Below are 12,798 nucleotides of genomic sequence, written 5' to 3' on the forward strand. Positions count from 1 at the left end.
ATATCATATACACTAAATTCAACGCGGCAAATTAGATACGAAATTCACCAGCTAAATGTAAATATTTTCGTGAACAGCAACAGCGCCTCTGCGTAGTTAAGATGGATAAACGGAAAGCCGGTTAAGAGTGGAACATACAACTAATACCATAAGTAGTTCAAATTACCCATTCACAAACAAATCACAATCACATCTGAACACAATTAAAACAGAAAGGGGATCAATTTGACTTTAATGTCTAATCAAAAACGCATAGATTAACGAAGGATAATCAACCGTAGAGCTCAATGAATAACGTCTTGAAAACAAGGCAGCGTTGAGTGCTGTGCGGTTCCAGGGATTAGTCAGACCCAGTACGACGCCGACTATCGCCTGGTGGCTAAGCTAATTTAACGTACGCCAACGCGTTTTTGAAGCTGGAGTTACCGTTAGCTCGCTAGCTAACAATAGTTCTTTTACCTTCCATTTATGTCAACCGGAAGCGTCTGGTCATCACCCACGACGGAATCCATCATACGATTTTTGTTAACTCGCTCTATACAAAGTAGTATCCCATTCGACAGTATACCCTTGATGTAAACTTCAAAAAGCAGGGACGAAATTCAAAATAGTCCCCACTACCGCCATCATGATCTGGTCGACGTCACCACAGTGCAGCTGGGTGGAGCCGGTGTGTGGATGGAGGGCGGGGTAGTCATACCGTCACCCAACGATTGCTCAAAACAAAAACAAAAAACAACTCACTAACTAACTAACTAACTAACTAACTAACTAACTAACTAACTAACGAACGTGACAACAATGCCTTTTTGAAAATAAAGTCAAGCTAAACATATTTAACTTATTTAACGTGCTTAAAATTGAAAGTAAAACTGTGAGTCGATGTACAACACGAGTGACGTGAACGTGTCCCGAGTATAATTTGGGTTTACATCCTTTCGTTTAATCGGTGTTCGCGGCTATTGCTCACAAAAGGAGCCGGACTGGTGCATGTTGTTTGTTTAGCACGTTTGTACAATCAGATATTGCAATAACACGGGGGGGGGGGGGTCTTTTCAGACAATGCTGGACCAATTTCATCACAACAAATTCATTGTTTCACTTTACCTACCCCCCCCCCCCACACACACACCCGAAAACGATACACTGTGTTAAAAGTTTAACAAACACTTCCGGGCCTGAGCACAATTACAAGACTTTGGGTCCATATTGCATTAACCAGTCACTCACAATATGCCTGTCAGTTACTTGGTGTCCCCCCCCCCCAATAGGTCGACATACATTTAGTTTATAATTCAAACAATAGCATTCACCTTGCAAGGTTAGACATGAGAATAAAGACATGACAAAAGGGTACACCATCCGTCTCAGTAAACACTTCTTTCCACAAGTAACCAGGTTGCTCAACAGCCGATGCACCCATATGCACGTTACCTTGTGTTATTGTGTACTGTATGATTGTTTGTTTGTTTGTTTGTTTGTTTTGTTTGTTTTGGGATGGTGTGTCCTGTGTCCTTCTGTTCTTTTTGTTGAGGCAGAGAGATCCAGAGCACAAGTATTTCATTGTATTCTACACATGACAATAAAGTTGTATTTGAACTTGAAACTAAAATCTGCAAAGCCTGTGGTTAAACTGTGAGAAAATGGACCAATGAGTCAAAGCTGGAGCGCCAGGCTACCTCAGCTGCACTGACTGGAGTGTTTTTGAGGCTGCACCTACAGACCTGGATGACCTTACTGACATTGTGACATCTTATACCAGCTTTTGTGAGGAGTTGAGTGTGCCCACCAAAACTTTCTGTGCCTTCAACAACAATAAGCCCTGGTTCACAGCAAAACTCAGACAGCTTCACCAGGCCAAAAATGAAGTCTACAGGAGTGGAGATAGGATCCGGTATAACAAAGCCAGGAATACACTCACAAAGGAGATCAGAGTGGCAAAAAGGTGCTACTCCGAAAAGTTCAAAAACAGGTTTTCTGCCAATGTCTCGCTGTTGCTCTCCCTGAGGTATCTGCCTATTTTTGTTTTTTTTAGGGAGTTGTTCCTTATCCATTGTGAGGGTCTAAGGACAGGATGTTTCATTGCTGTAAAGCCCCTTGAGGCAAATTTGTAATTTGTGATATTGGGCCATACAAATAAAATGGACTTAACTTGACTTGACCCAGCATCAGTCGGGAGCAGTTTGAAAGACATTACCAACTACAGGAGACCATCCCACCAAACTGCTGATCATCTAAATAGGTTTTACTGCAGATTTAAAAAGCAAACTTTCACACCCCTCACCCTCTCCGGCCACAACACACAACCATCTGCACTCCCTGCCAGCCACTCTCCCCTCCCCACCGAACCCCCACCCGCACTCAGGCTCTGTGTTGAGGATGTGCGCCGCCTCTTCCAGAGACAGAAGACCAGGAAGGCACTGGGCCCAGATGGCGTGTCACCCTCCTGTCTTAAAGTCTGTGCTGACCAGCTGGCCCCCATTTTCACACTGATCTTCAACAGATCACTGGAGCTGTGTGAGGTCCCCTCCTGCTTCAAGAGCTCCACTATCATCCCAGTCCCCAGAAACCCTGTATCACAGGATTAAACGACTACAGGCCCATAGCCTAATGTCTGTGGTCATGAAATCTTTCGAGGGACAGCTGTTTTCCCACCTGAAGGTAATCACAGACCCCCTGCTCGACCCCCTGCAGTTTGCCTACCGAGTGAACATGTCAGTGGAGGATGCAGTCAACATGGGGTTGCACTTCATTCTCCAACACATTCATTCCCCGGGGACATATGCAAGGGTCCTGTTTGTGGATTTCGGCTCAGCATTCAACACCATTGCCCTGGATATCCTCCAAACTCACCTGGCTCACTGCACCAGCCCCCCAACTACCAGTGGATTAAAAACTTCCTAACAGACAGGAGGCAGCTGGTGAGGCTGGGGACAATCACATCCAGCACCCGGACAGTTCACACTGGCACCCCCCAGGGATGTGTGCGCTCCCCTCTAGTCTTCTCCCTCTACACAAATGACTGCACCTCAGGTGACCCGTCTGTTAAACTCCTGAAGTTTGCGGCTGACACAATCATCATTGGCCTTATCCAGGATGGTGGCGAGTCTGCATATAGACGGGAGGTTGATCAGCTGGCCCTCTGGTATACCGTGTAGCCATAACAACCTGGAGCTGAACACACTCAAAACAGTGGAGATGACAGTTGACTTCAGGAGGAGTTCCCCAACACTGCCCCCTCCCCTCACCATACTCAACAACACAGTGTCTGCGGTGAAAACCTATGGATTTCTGGGTTCCACAATCTCCCAGGACCTAAAGTGGGCATCCAACATAGACACAATCATCAAAAAGGCCCAGCAGAGGATGTACTTTCTCCGCCAGCTCAAGAAATTCAACCTGCCTCGGGAACTGCTGATTCAGTTTTACACTGCAATAATCCAGTCTGTCCTCTGCACATCCATCACTGTCTGGTTTGGCTTGGCCACCAAACAGGACAGGGACAGACTACAACGGACAGTTAAGTCTGCAGAGAAAATCATTGGTGCCAACCTGCCCTCCATTCAGGACTTATACCCTCTGTCACACCCTGGTCACAACCTGTTCCAACAACCGCCCCTCTTGCAGGCGCTACAGAGCACTGTACACCAAAACAATCAGATATAAAAAGTTTCTTCCCGTGAGGTGTCATTCAAATGAACGTTTAACACTGTCAGATAAATCCAACCAAATTGTATATACTGTACTGTACATTGTACATATACTGGTACGCTCTGTCATGTCCATCTACTTCAGGCATGTATGTAAGTAACCTGTGAACACCTATTTCAGCATCTCTGATATATTCTCTGCACCACTGCACTTTATCACCTCTTATTTCACCTGTATAAGTCAATCCTTGTGTATATATCTGAAGATTGTTGTGTTGTAGTGTTGTCATTCTATGTTAAGTACACTGCGAGAGCCACGAAACCGGAGTCACATTCCATGTAGTGCAAACCTACATGGCCAATAAACATGATTTTGATTCTGAACATGAGAATAAAGGCATAAAATTATGACGATGCCACGTGCTCATTGGTGTCCCAATTGGAGTGAAGAACAATTTTTGGACAGGCTTTCCTTTTCTTTTTTCTTTTCAGGCCTTTTGGCTAAGATCAAGTGTAGTAAACAGGTAGCCTCCATCATAACTGTCCAGTCTGCTTCTACTCATAAACTCGGAGTCCTACTAAGGCAACATCGCCGTCTAGTGGCCACTTCAAATAAAGCATAAAGGGAATTTAAGTGATTCGAGTTTTCTTAATTGTTTAAATCAAAGGTCTGTACACAGATTCAGAGTATTTATTGAACAACTGAACATTGAACAATGACAAATAGAAAGGGTGTTAGAACAGAAGAATGATGAAGGCACCAGAATGGGTCATGTTTAGAGTTTTGCAAATTATTTGTCTGATAATATCCAAACAGGTTTGAATTATAAAGACAACTTTGCTCCAAGCCATATGTTAAAATGTGAGGTATTCTTAGCTCATTTTAATGTCTACAACGGATTTACAAAAAGAAAAAAAATAACTTTCACATATTGGCATAATTTCTATAAAACACAAGTTATAACATAGAACAGAGTCCTGGTACAGTACATGGTTGATTATCATATAGAGAAAAACAAACCAACAAAAAGCAAAATAACCCACAAAAAAATAAAAAAATAAAAGACAATTAACATTGAAATAAATTTGTTCTCTGGAGTCCCAAATTTACACATAAGATTAAAAAAAAAATCTATAAACTCCAAGACCAGTTGGGCAAACTGATATATAAAGTTGTCAGAAAGAGCAGTTTTGTGTAGGCAAACTCGCTCAGTTGGCAACCACGTTTACAACATTAAATAACATTAAATTAGCAAGAGGGTGTTCACTGTATACAGCAAGGATTGAACAATTATAAACATTTGTGTTTAACTACAACAAAGAGATGTTTTTTTTGTTTCTTTTTTTTTTTTTTTTTTTAATTAAAACTATCCCCACTACTTTCTAAAGATATTACATACAGCTGTGGGGGGCTTTGTACAGACAACCAGAAATATCTATTTTTAAAAAAATACTTCAAAACCACGTGGTTTATAATGGCTATGAAAGGAGAGATGTTTTTTTCTTTTCTTTCCACCAGTTATCTCTGAAGTAAATTCCCTTGGAATATGCGTATCATTAGATTGCGGTATAAGCAGAAATTTGGTGTGAATAAACAACAGATGATTGCCTCTTTAGGAACTATCTAAAGGTTGCATTTTGCAGTTAGGGATCCACTATGGAAGATGTGGCAATATATTACGCCTATATCAGCTTTGCAACAGTCTAAGCATGCATGCACTATGAATATCAGAAAACTTTGGCAGAGTGGTGTAGTTAGAGTACTTGGTTAGCACCTCAGTTTTGTTACTTAGCACCATGCGTGACAGAACATAATGAATGGAAAGATGAACGTCTCATAGACCATCTCCCCCCGGCGATTAGTTCCTCCCCTGGAGAATGCCTGTCCCCGTGTGGGACTTGTCTTTGATTAGTTAGCACCTCAAACCTGCTACCTTTTTAAAAGTGGGGCAGGGTTGGCTCACTCTAGATACGTGCCTAAAACTGACTTAACACTCCACAGTGGCAAGGAAACCATTAACACTCTAGAGAGAACCGGAGCGCCGTACATGAAGACACTACCGTTGAAGGCCAGATAGTTTGGCCGTATCTTCCATCTCCATAGCCACTGATGTAATGAATAACAATCACTGGCATCCAGTCAACATCAGATTCAGCGACCCTCCAACACTGAATAATGTATGAGTAAGCATAATATTAAGTATTTAAGGCTAAAGTCTCTCCACATATCTGTAGGAGACTGTCGTACATAAGTAAGTTTTAAGTTTGTGGTTTTATTCTTATTTTGTTGGTAGCTTCCTGGCTGCCACTGACTTCACATAGAAACTAGACTGAAAAAGCGAATCCCGGTTCAGGGCTCGGGAATCTGGCGAGTAGACATGTGATTCATACTTAATTTAAACGGATGAGAGTCCTTCTGTACAACTGACATTAGCAAATGAGAGGAGACGAGCCCCAAAGACAGATAAAACCGCACCCCTGAAAAGCCTTCAATGTCATCCAATATGTTTAGAATATAAAATTATCTTCTCATTCTCTATTGCACTTGAAGATTATTTCTTTACATAAGATAAACATGTATAAAAGTTAAGAAATTAGCATACATATATGTACATTTATTTAACTGCTCCAAATTACTTTGATTCTTTTCTTTTGACAGAATGGGGTTTCCTGGTATTTCCAAAAAGTACACACAGTATACAAACAGTGTACAGTACGAACAATAAGTTACTCTAAGTTCCGCTGGTTGGTTAATTGGCAAAATTGACTTGGCCTTGGTCTCCCTTCACTTAGCATTGTTCCAGAGAGATTATGTGGCATAGAGACTTTTTCTCCAAGTGGGCATACATGGCTTGGTGCAGGGGAAAGATCCTTTTTGAAGAACTTGCAGAAGCTTTTGCGGAGCTAATTGTGCCAGAACTCCCCCTGCTCCCGTCAGCTCTCTTCTCCTCCTGCTCCATGTCCCGAGCTCCCCAAGCTTCCTCCTTCTGTTTCTGCAGTCCAATGGGAGGTTGGCGGAGTGAGGCGGGGGTGTTTAGGCAAAGCGGATTCCCTCTTGGACAATGCCGGGGGTGGATGGGTGGGGACTGCTCCGTTTTCCCACACCTGCATGGAGGTGTCGTCCAGGGGTGAGGGTTCATCCCTGCACACGAAGAGGACACACAACCAGCAGCTCTTACAGGAAGCACACAGGGCCCACCTCCAGGTGATAGCGTGAGCCAGGAGTAGTCTCTGGAAGGTTGTAGATGTTGACCACAGGGAGCAGGGTGGGATCCAGAGAGCGAAACACAAAATGGGCCTGGTGCCATCGGCCGTCTTTTATCTGAGACACACAAATACAAGACATTTTTGGAGGCCAAAATATGCAGTTTATAAATCGGAAAAGTCGGAAATTGAATTTCAAGGACACGTTCATAATCAGTGCTGGATGAAAACGGTGGCACACAGACAGTTATCAATGATTACATAAGTAAGTAAAGTCAAAAATATACTGAACCAGATGACAACCTACCCAGCAGGAGTCTTCTATAACCTGTGGCTCGAGCTGTCCTCCAAGTTCGATCATCTCCCCACTCCAGGCCTTAAACCGCACACCCCCATGGGCAGGCAGTCGATTCTCAGCTAACTTCAACACAGGAGCATTCAGGCAGTGTATGGTGATATGCTGCACTGCTTCAGAGCTCAGTAGGTGCAGGAAGTTCATCTGGACACGACCAACACTAATTTCCAGCTGCCCAAATAGTCAGAACAGAAAACAAGTTAAGGGAGAGTGTCTTGATGCATACTCAGTCATCCAGGTAAGAAAATCAAAGAAGGTTGAATCAGTTTGTCTGGATACAACGTTTATTGAGAGATACGTTTCATCACTCAATTAAGCGATATCATCAATCTAAACTGACTGCAGGTATCCCCACCCTTATAAACAATACAGTACAACAGGGAGGGAGGAACGCTAGTCTGAATGGGTAGTCAAAGAGGCCATCTATGTTAAGACGGAAAGACCATCCCTGAACCGGGGGGGCTAAGAGTACATCTGTCACTATCTTACAATGTTGTAATTACAACCAATCCCCAGTCCTCTGTGAATAGTACACATGGCCATTGTAACTCTAGTTAATGGTCATGCCCATACTTGCATATGAAACTGGTCATTGAGTTCAGTCATTATACAACTGTATTGTTTATGAGGGTGGGGATACCTGCAGTCAGTTTAGACTGAGGAGATCACTTAGTTGAGTGATGGAACGTATCTGTCAATAAAGGTAACCCAGATGAACTGATTCAATCTTCTCTGAAGTTCTTTGCAATTGCAAACTTCTTTGCAATGTGATGGAGTCCATTGGTAATTATAGATTTAGTGATATCATGGGGGGCATTAGTGTGTCAAAATTACCTTGGATACCGTGATTGGCTTCAGACAGGTTTGTCCTCCTCCAGTAAAGTTACAGGAGACCTCTATGGTATCAGAGGAGCAGCCCAGGTTCGGGTCAATCCAATAAGTGCCTGAGAAACATTAAGCAGGCTTGAGTAACTCATTTATGACATTTTGGATCATCAGGCTGTGAATGCTGGCATACATGGGCGCCTACACACACACACACACATACACACACATACTCACCATCGTTCATCTTCTGTTCACAGCTGTGGAGGTCCCGACAGATACGGGCAGGGTTGTCCCTGGTGCCCAGCGGATTCTTCAGGCTCTGGATCAGGTTACTGAGGTAGTGTAGGGTCTTAAAGATCTCTGTGCCCTGGTCCAGCATTGCTAGGTCCATCACTGGCTTATTCTTGAGATAGAGGAGAGGAGAGGAGAGGAGAGGAGAGGAGAGGAGAGGAGAGGGGGTAAGAGATCATAGAGAAAGCAGAAAAGATATCAGTTTCTACAGAATAACTTCAGAAACCACAACCTGATTTGAGAAAAAATACTTGAGCCTTGCACCACTGACCTCAGTCCTGAGTGGGGTGGGTGAATCCACAAACAAATGAAGACCATCCTCTCTCTGGAAACAAATACAAATATGTTTCATCGCTTGTTAATCTCATGTCACAACAACCACCCATCCAATGCAATAGCTATGGATTGTAATAGATAACTTAAAGTGTCTTACAAATGACAGCGGGATGCCTGGGGGACCCTACAGAGAGGAAAAATATATCATTAAGAGGAGGAATTATACCACTCATTAAAGCTGGTGTTTTATATTTGTTTCCTATTTGGCCATGTCCTTCAGATTGGGGTACTTACAGGGGGTCCAGGGGGCCCACGAGGTCCAGGAGATCCCTGATAAAGAAAAAAAAAGCCATTACTGTCACAATGTTTCTTTTCCCCCACTTTTTCTATCCAGTTGTATCCGGCCAATTACCCCACTCTTCCAAGTCATCGCGGTCACTGCTCCACCCCCTCTGCCAATCCGGGGAGGGCTGCAGACTACCTCATGCCTCCTCTGATACATGTGGAGTCGCCAGCCGCTTCTTTTCACCTGACAGTGAGGAGTTTCGCCAGGGGGAAGTAGCGCGTGACAGGATCATGCTATTCCCCCCAAGTTCCCCCTCCCCCCCCGAACAGGCGTGCCGACCGACCAGAGGAGGTGCTAGTGCAGCGACCAGGACACATACCCACATCCGGCTTCCCACCCGCAAACACGGCTAATTGTGTCTGTAGGGACACCCCACCAAGCCGGCGGTAAGACGGGGATTCAAACCAGCGATCCCTGTGTTGGTAGGCAACGGAATAGACCGCTACGCTACCCGGACACCCCCAATGTCATAATGTTGATCAGTTTATTAAACCCTGTGAACTGTTGTCTATACAAGGGTTCATTGTAAGATATTGTCCAGCTGTAATGTTGGTGAGAAAAGATGGCAACAGATTGCAAACATACCCTTGGTCCTTGCAAGCCCTGTCCAGAGAAAAAGAAATAAATATGTTCAATTTGGATACAGTCATTGTCCTACATCTTATACGTTTCATTGTAAACAGTAAAACTAACGTGTACGACAGATGACCAAATGTATGAGGTGACTTACACTCTCTCCACGATTGCCTTTCTCTCCTCTTGGACCCTGTAGAGATTTTTTTTTTCAGTTCAATGAAGAACAAATCAGAGAGAAGAGTAGCATCTTATCTCAATTTGTTCAATACGTACCGCACTTCCATTAGGACCAATAATCCCCATCGGACCAACTCCTCCTCCTCTGCCCTGTGGACAGAGAAAAAAGAATGGAATTGAAAAGACAGAAACAAAGATGGAGGTAATCTTGGACAGAAGGTGGTGACAAACATTGCATATTTAACTGGTCCAGATTTGTCTGCTTACCATCATGCCCTGTGGCCCCTTTGGTCCCTGTATGCCCTTTGGCCCAAAGTCTCCTGGAGGCCCCTAAAATCAGCAGTGATAGATACTCAATATCTCTTATCATTAACTTCAGTTTTCTTCCTAATATTAATTATTATATTTATATAGCGCTTTTCTCGACACCCAAAGCACTTCACATTGAAGGGGGTAGCTCACTTCAGCCACCACCAACGTGTAGCACCCACCTGGGTGATGCACGGCAGCCATTTTGCAACAGAACGCTCACCACACATCAGCTTGAGGTGCAGAGGGAGGACATATTGAGCCAGTTACATGGCGGGGATGATGAGGTGGCCAGATGGAGAGAGCCAGGTCATGGGATCTTTAATGACCACAGTGAGTGGACCTCGGTTTAACGTCTCATCGAAGGACGGCATCTCCTACAGCACAGTGTCCCCGTCACTGCACCGGGGCACTGGGATTTGATATTTGTTGTTGTTTTTTTTTAAACTAGGACCAGAGGGAAGACTGCCCCCTACTGGTCCACCAACACCACTTCCAGCAGCAACTCAGTTTTCCCGGGAGGTCTCCCATCCAAGTACTAGCCAATCCCATACCTGCTTAGCTTCTGTCTTTGATATTTCTGTCCACTGCTCTCTGTCTTTAAAACTTTACCTCTTCCTCTCATAGTAGAAAACGTGATTCTACAAACACAGCACACTGATGCTGAATTGCTAATAAAGTTTCTTACTCTTTTGAGTCCTGGTAGACTCTGGCTTTAGTTTCTGTTTGGTTATCAAACACGAGTACTCTTTGTATGGATGTGCATCAGCAAGAAACACTGAACACAGAGACCCCCCCCCCACACACACACAGCTCCTTCTTTGCCCATCTACAGTAGGTGTATATCTTGGAAGTATTGAATGTACACTCCTACAAATGGCCATAAAAATACATTTCAGGGATAAGCTTCACCTGGTTTGAAATGCACAGAGATTCCTTACTTATCTTTTATTCAGAGAGCTGGACATTTTACGAGATTTTTGTGTGCGTCTGTTAGTGCACATCTGCATTAATGCGGTTCGCTGCAACATGTTTGTGAGCATGCATGTGATTTATGGTGCCCTAAGACAATGCTGAGTGCTTCATATTTAAACAGCTGCATTTGGTTGGAGAAAAAGAGCCTTTACTGCTGAATGAAAAGCACCAGTGGTTTTTAAGAGGCTGCAAATCCCATTACTCCTGTAGGCTGAGCGCTACTGTAGCTCTTCCTCTGTTTTATTTTTACACTCCCCGGCCCCTCTCCTCTTCCTTCTTCCCAATAATAGTAGATTAATGGTGAAGTTTTGAGATCAAACCATACAGAACCCTGATCCTAAACAACCCTTTCAGCATTTCAGCTGCAGTCGCAGTGCAAGGAGTGCTTGCCAAAACGGTTCTTGCACTTTTACTTGGCTAAGACAGCTAGCGGCTCAGTATTTGGGGATCTTAAAGTTTTATGAGGAGATTTTCACTGATTTTTTGAAAACATTTTTTTTTTAAATTTTGAGATACTTTATTGATCCCTGTAGGGAAATTACACACTACATTTAATCCATCCTAGCTGTGTAGCTAGAAGCAGTGGGCAGCCGCTGTGCGGTGCCTGGGGCCCAACTCCAGTTTGTCTTTCCATTGCCTCGGTCAAGGGCACAGACAGGAGTATCAAGGGCACAGACAGGAGTATCAACCCTAACATACACATCTTTTTGATGGTGGGGGAAACCAGAGCACCCGGAGAAAGCCCACTGCAGACACGGGGAGAACATGCAAACTCCACACAGAGGATGAGCTGGGATGACCCCCAAGGTTGGACTACCCCGGGGCTCGAACCCAGAACCTTCTGGCTGTGAGGCGACAGCGCTAACCACTGCACCACTGTACCGCCATTTTTCAAGAGTTCATCAAGATTTGGGGATCTTAAAGCTATTATGAGGAGATTTTCATTGATTATTTATCAATCTCAATATAATTCTGATCCCTTTATATGACTGACATTAGCAAATGAGTCCATCGGTGAGAGCATCAGATATTGCTATATGATGATTTCAAGTGCTTGTCTGCAGGTTGGACAAAACAATCTGAAGCACACAGATGGGACACATAGGCTCAATTAGAAATCACATCGCCTCGCAGCTTTTCCAAAACAACACAACATCTCTCGTTCTTCTCCTCCAATCAAATGCACAAGCCGCCCAACAGTGAATGTAGATTTTTGCAACAAGAGGCAATGGTTTTGTGAAATGAAGTTGTTCCCCCATAAACCACTGCCGCTTTTATCCACAGGGGTGCACCAAGTCAATAAAATAAAATTCCACAACACCTCTAAACAGATGTACCAATCACATTTTCACGGGGTAGTGTTTGTGGAGGGGATATAATCTGGAGGGAGTGTTGTATTGGAAACAAAACCTACCCTGGGCCCAAGGATCCCCAGAATGCCCGGAAAACCTGGTTCGCCTGTGTCACCCTGAAACAGCCAACAAATCAGTCAAGTGCCAGCATACAGAATCTCAATTAAATCATCACAACAATATGCAATCAAGACAAATCTTAGGTTTTATAAAGAAGTCGCAACCCTGATTACATCTATTTTGTTGCATGAGGGTAGATCTGTTGCTGCCACTTACAGGTTGACCTTTAGACCCCTGGTAACCTTGTCGCCCTGGCAGTCCCATCCCACCTCTGAAACCCCGCTTCCCTGGGCGACCAGCCTGGCCTGGAAGACCCCGCTCACCCTGAGTAAATGAATGAATGGATGAAAAAAATTAATTATATTTTAATAACTGTGCACCCTTCCTCCTAAAACTCAT

The 12,798-nt window shown here is 43.9% G+C and overlaps 2 protein-coding genes across 6 annotated transcripts in view; both read right to left on the reverse strand.

Moving 5' to 3' along the window:
• Positions 1–632, reverse strand: part of cdk5rap2 (CDK5 regulatory subunit associated protein 2) — a 64,702-nt gene extending 64,070 nt beyond the window's left edge. For all 5 annotated transcript variants that reach the window (XR_008811100.1, XM_056290769.1, XM_056290770.1 and 2 more), the window contains exon 1: positions 460–632. Coding sequence is in view for 4 of the 5 variants with exons in the window: in XM_056290769.1 (XP_056146744.1) it covers positions 460–515 (56 nt within the window). In the remaining variant the exon portion in view is untranslated. The remainder of the gene's footprint in view (positions 1–459) is intronic.
• A 5,807-nt stretch (positions 633–6,439) lies between these two features.
• The window catches only part of LOC130121558 (collagen alpha-1(XXVII) chain A-like), a 29,018-nt gene continuing 22,659 nt past the window's right edge, over positions 6,440–12,798 (reverse strand). Inside the window, exons 25-38 of the mRNA XM_056290406.1 lie at positions 12,616–12,723; positions 12,402–12,455; positions 9,971–10,033; positions 9,800–9,853; positions 9,681–9,716; positions 9,536–9,553; positions 8,899–8,934; positions 8,762–8,788; positions 8,600–8,653; positions 8,272–8,440; positions 8,044–8,153; positions 7,162–7,380; positions 6,830–6,972; positions 6,440–6,755 (exon numbers count right to left, since the gene is read on the reverse strand). Coding sequence (XP_056146381.1) covers positions 6,440–6,755; positions 6,830–6,972; positions 7,162–7,380; positions 8,044–8,153; positions 8,272–8,440; positions 8,600–8,653; positions 8,762–8,788; positions 8,899–8,934; positions 9,536–9,553; positions 9,681–9,716; positions 9,800–9,853; positions 9,971–10,033; positions 12,402–12,455; positions 12,616–12,723 — 1,407 coding nt within the window. The remainder of the gene's footprint in view (positions 6,756–6,829; positions 6,973–7,161; positions 7,381–8,043; positions 8,154–8,271; positions 8,441–8,599; positions 8,654–8,761; positions 8,789–8,898; positions 8,935–9,535; positions 9,554–9,680; positions 9,717–9,799; positions 9,854–9,970; positions 10,034–12,401; positions 12,456–12,615; positions 12,724–12,798) is intronic.

This window comes from Lampris incognitus, chromosome 12, assembly GCF_029633865.1.
Source record: "Lampris incognitus isolate fLamInc1 chromosome 12, fLamInc1.hap2, whole genome shotgun sequence".
Classification (NCBI taxonomy): Eukaryota; Metazoa; Chordata; class Actinopteri; order Lampriformes; family Lampridae; genus Lampris; species Lampris incognitus.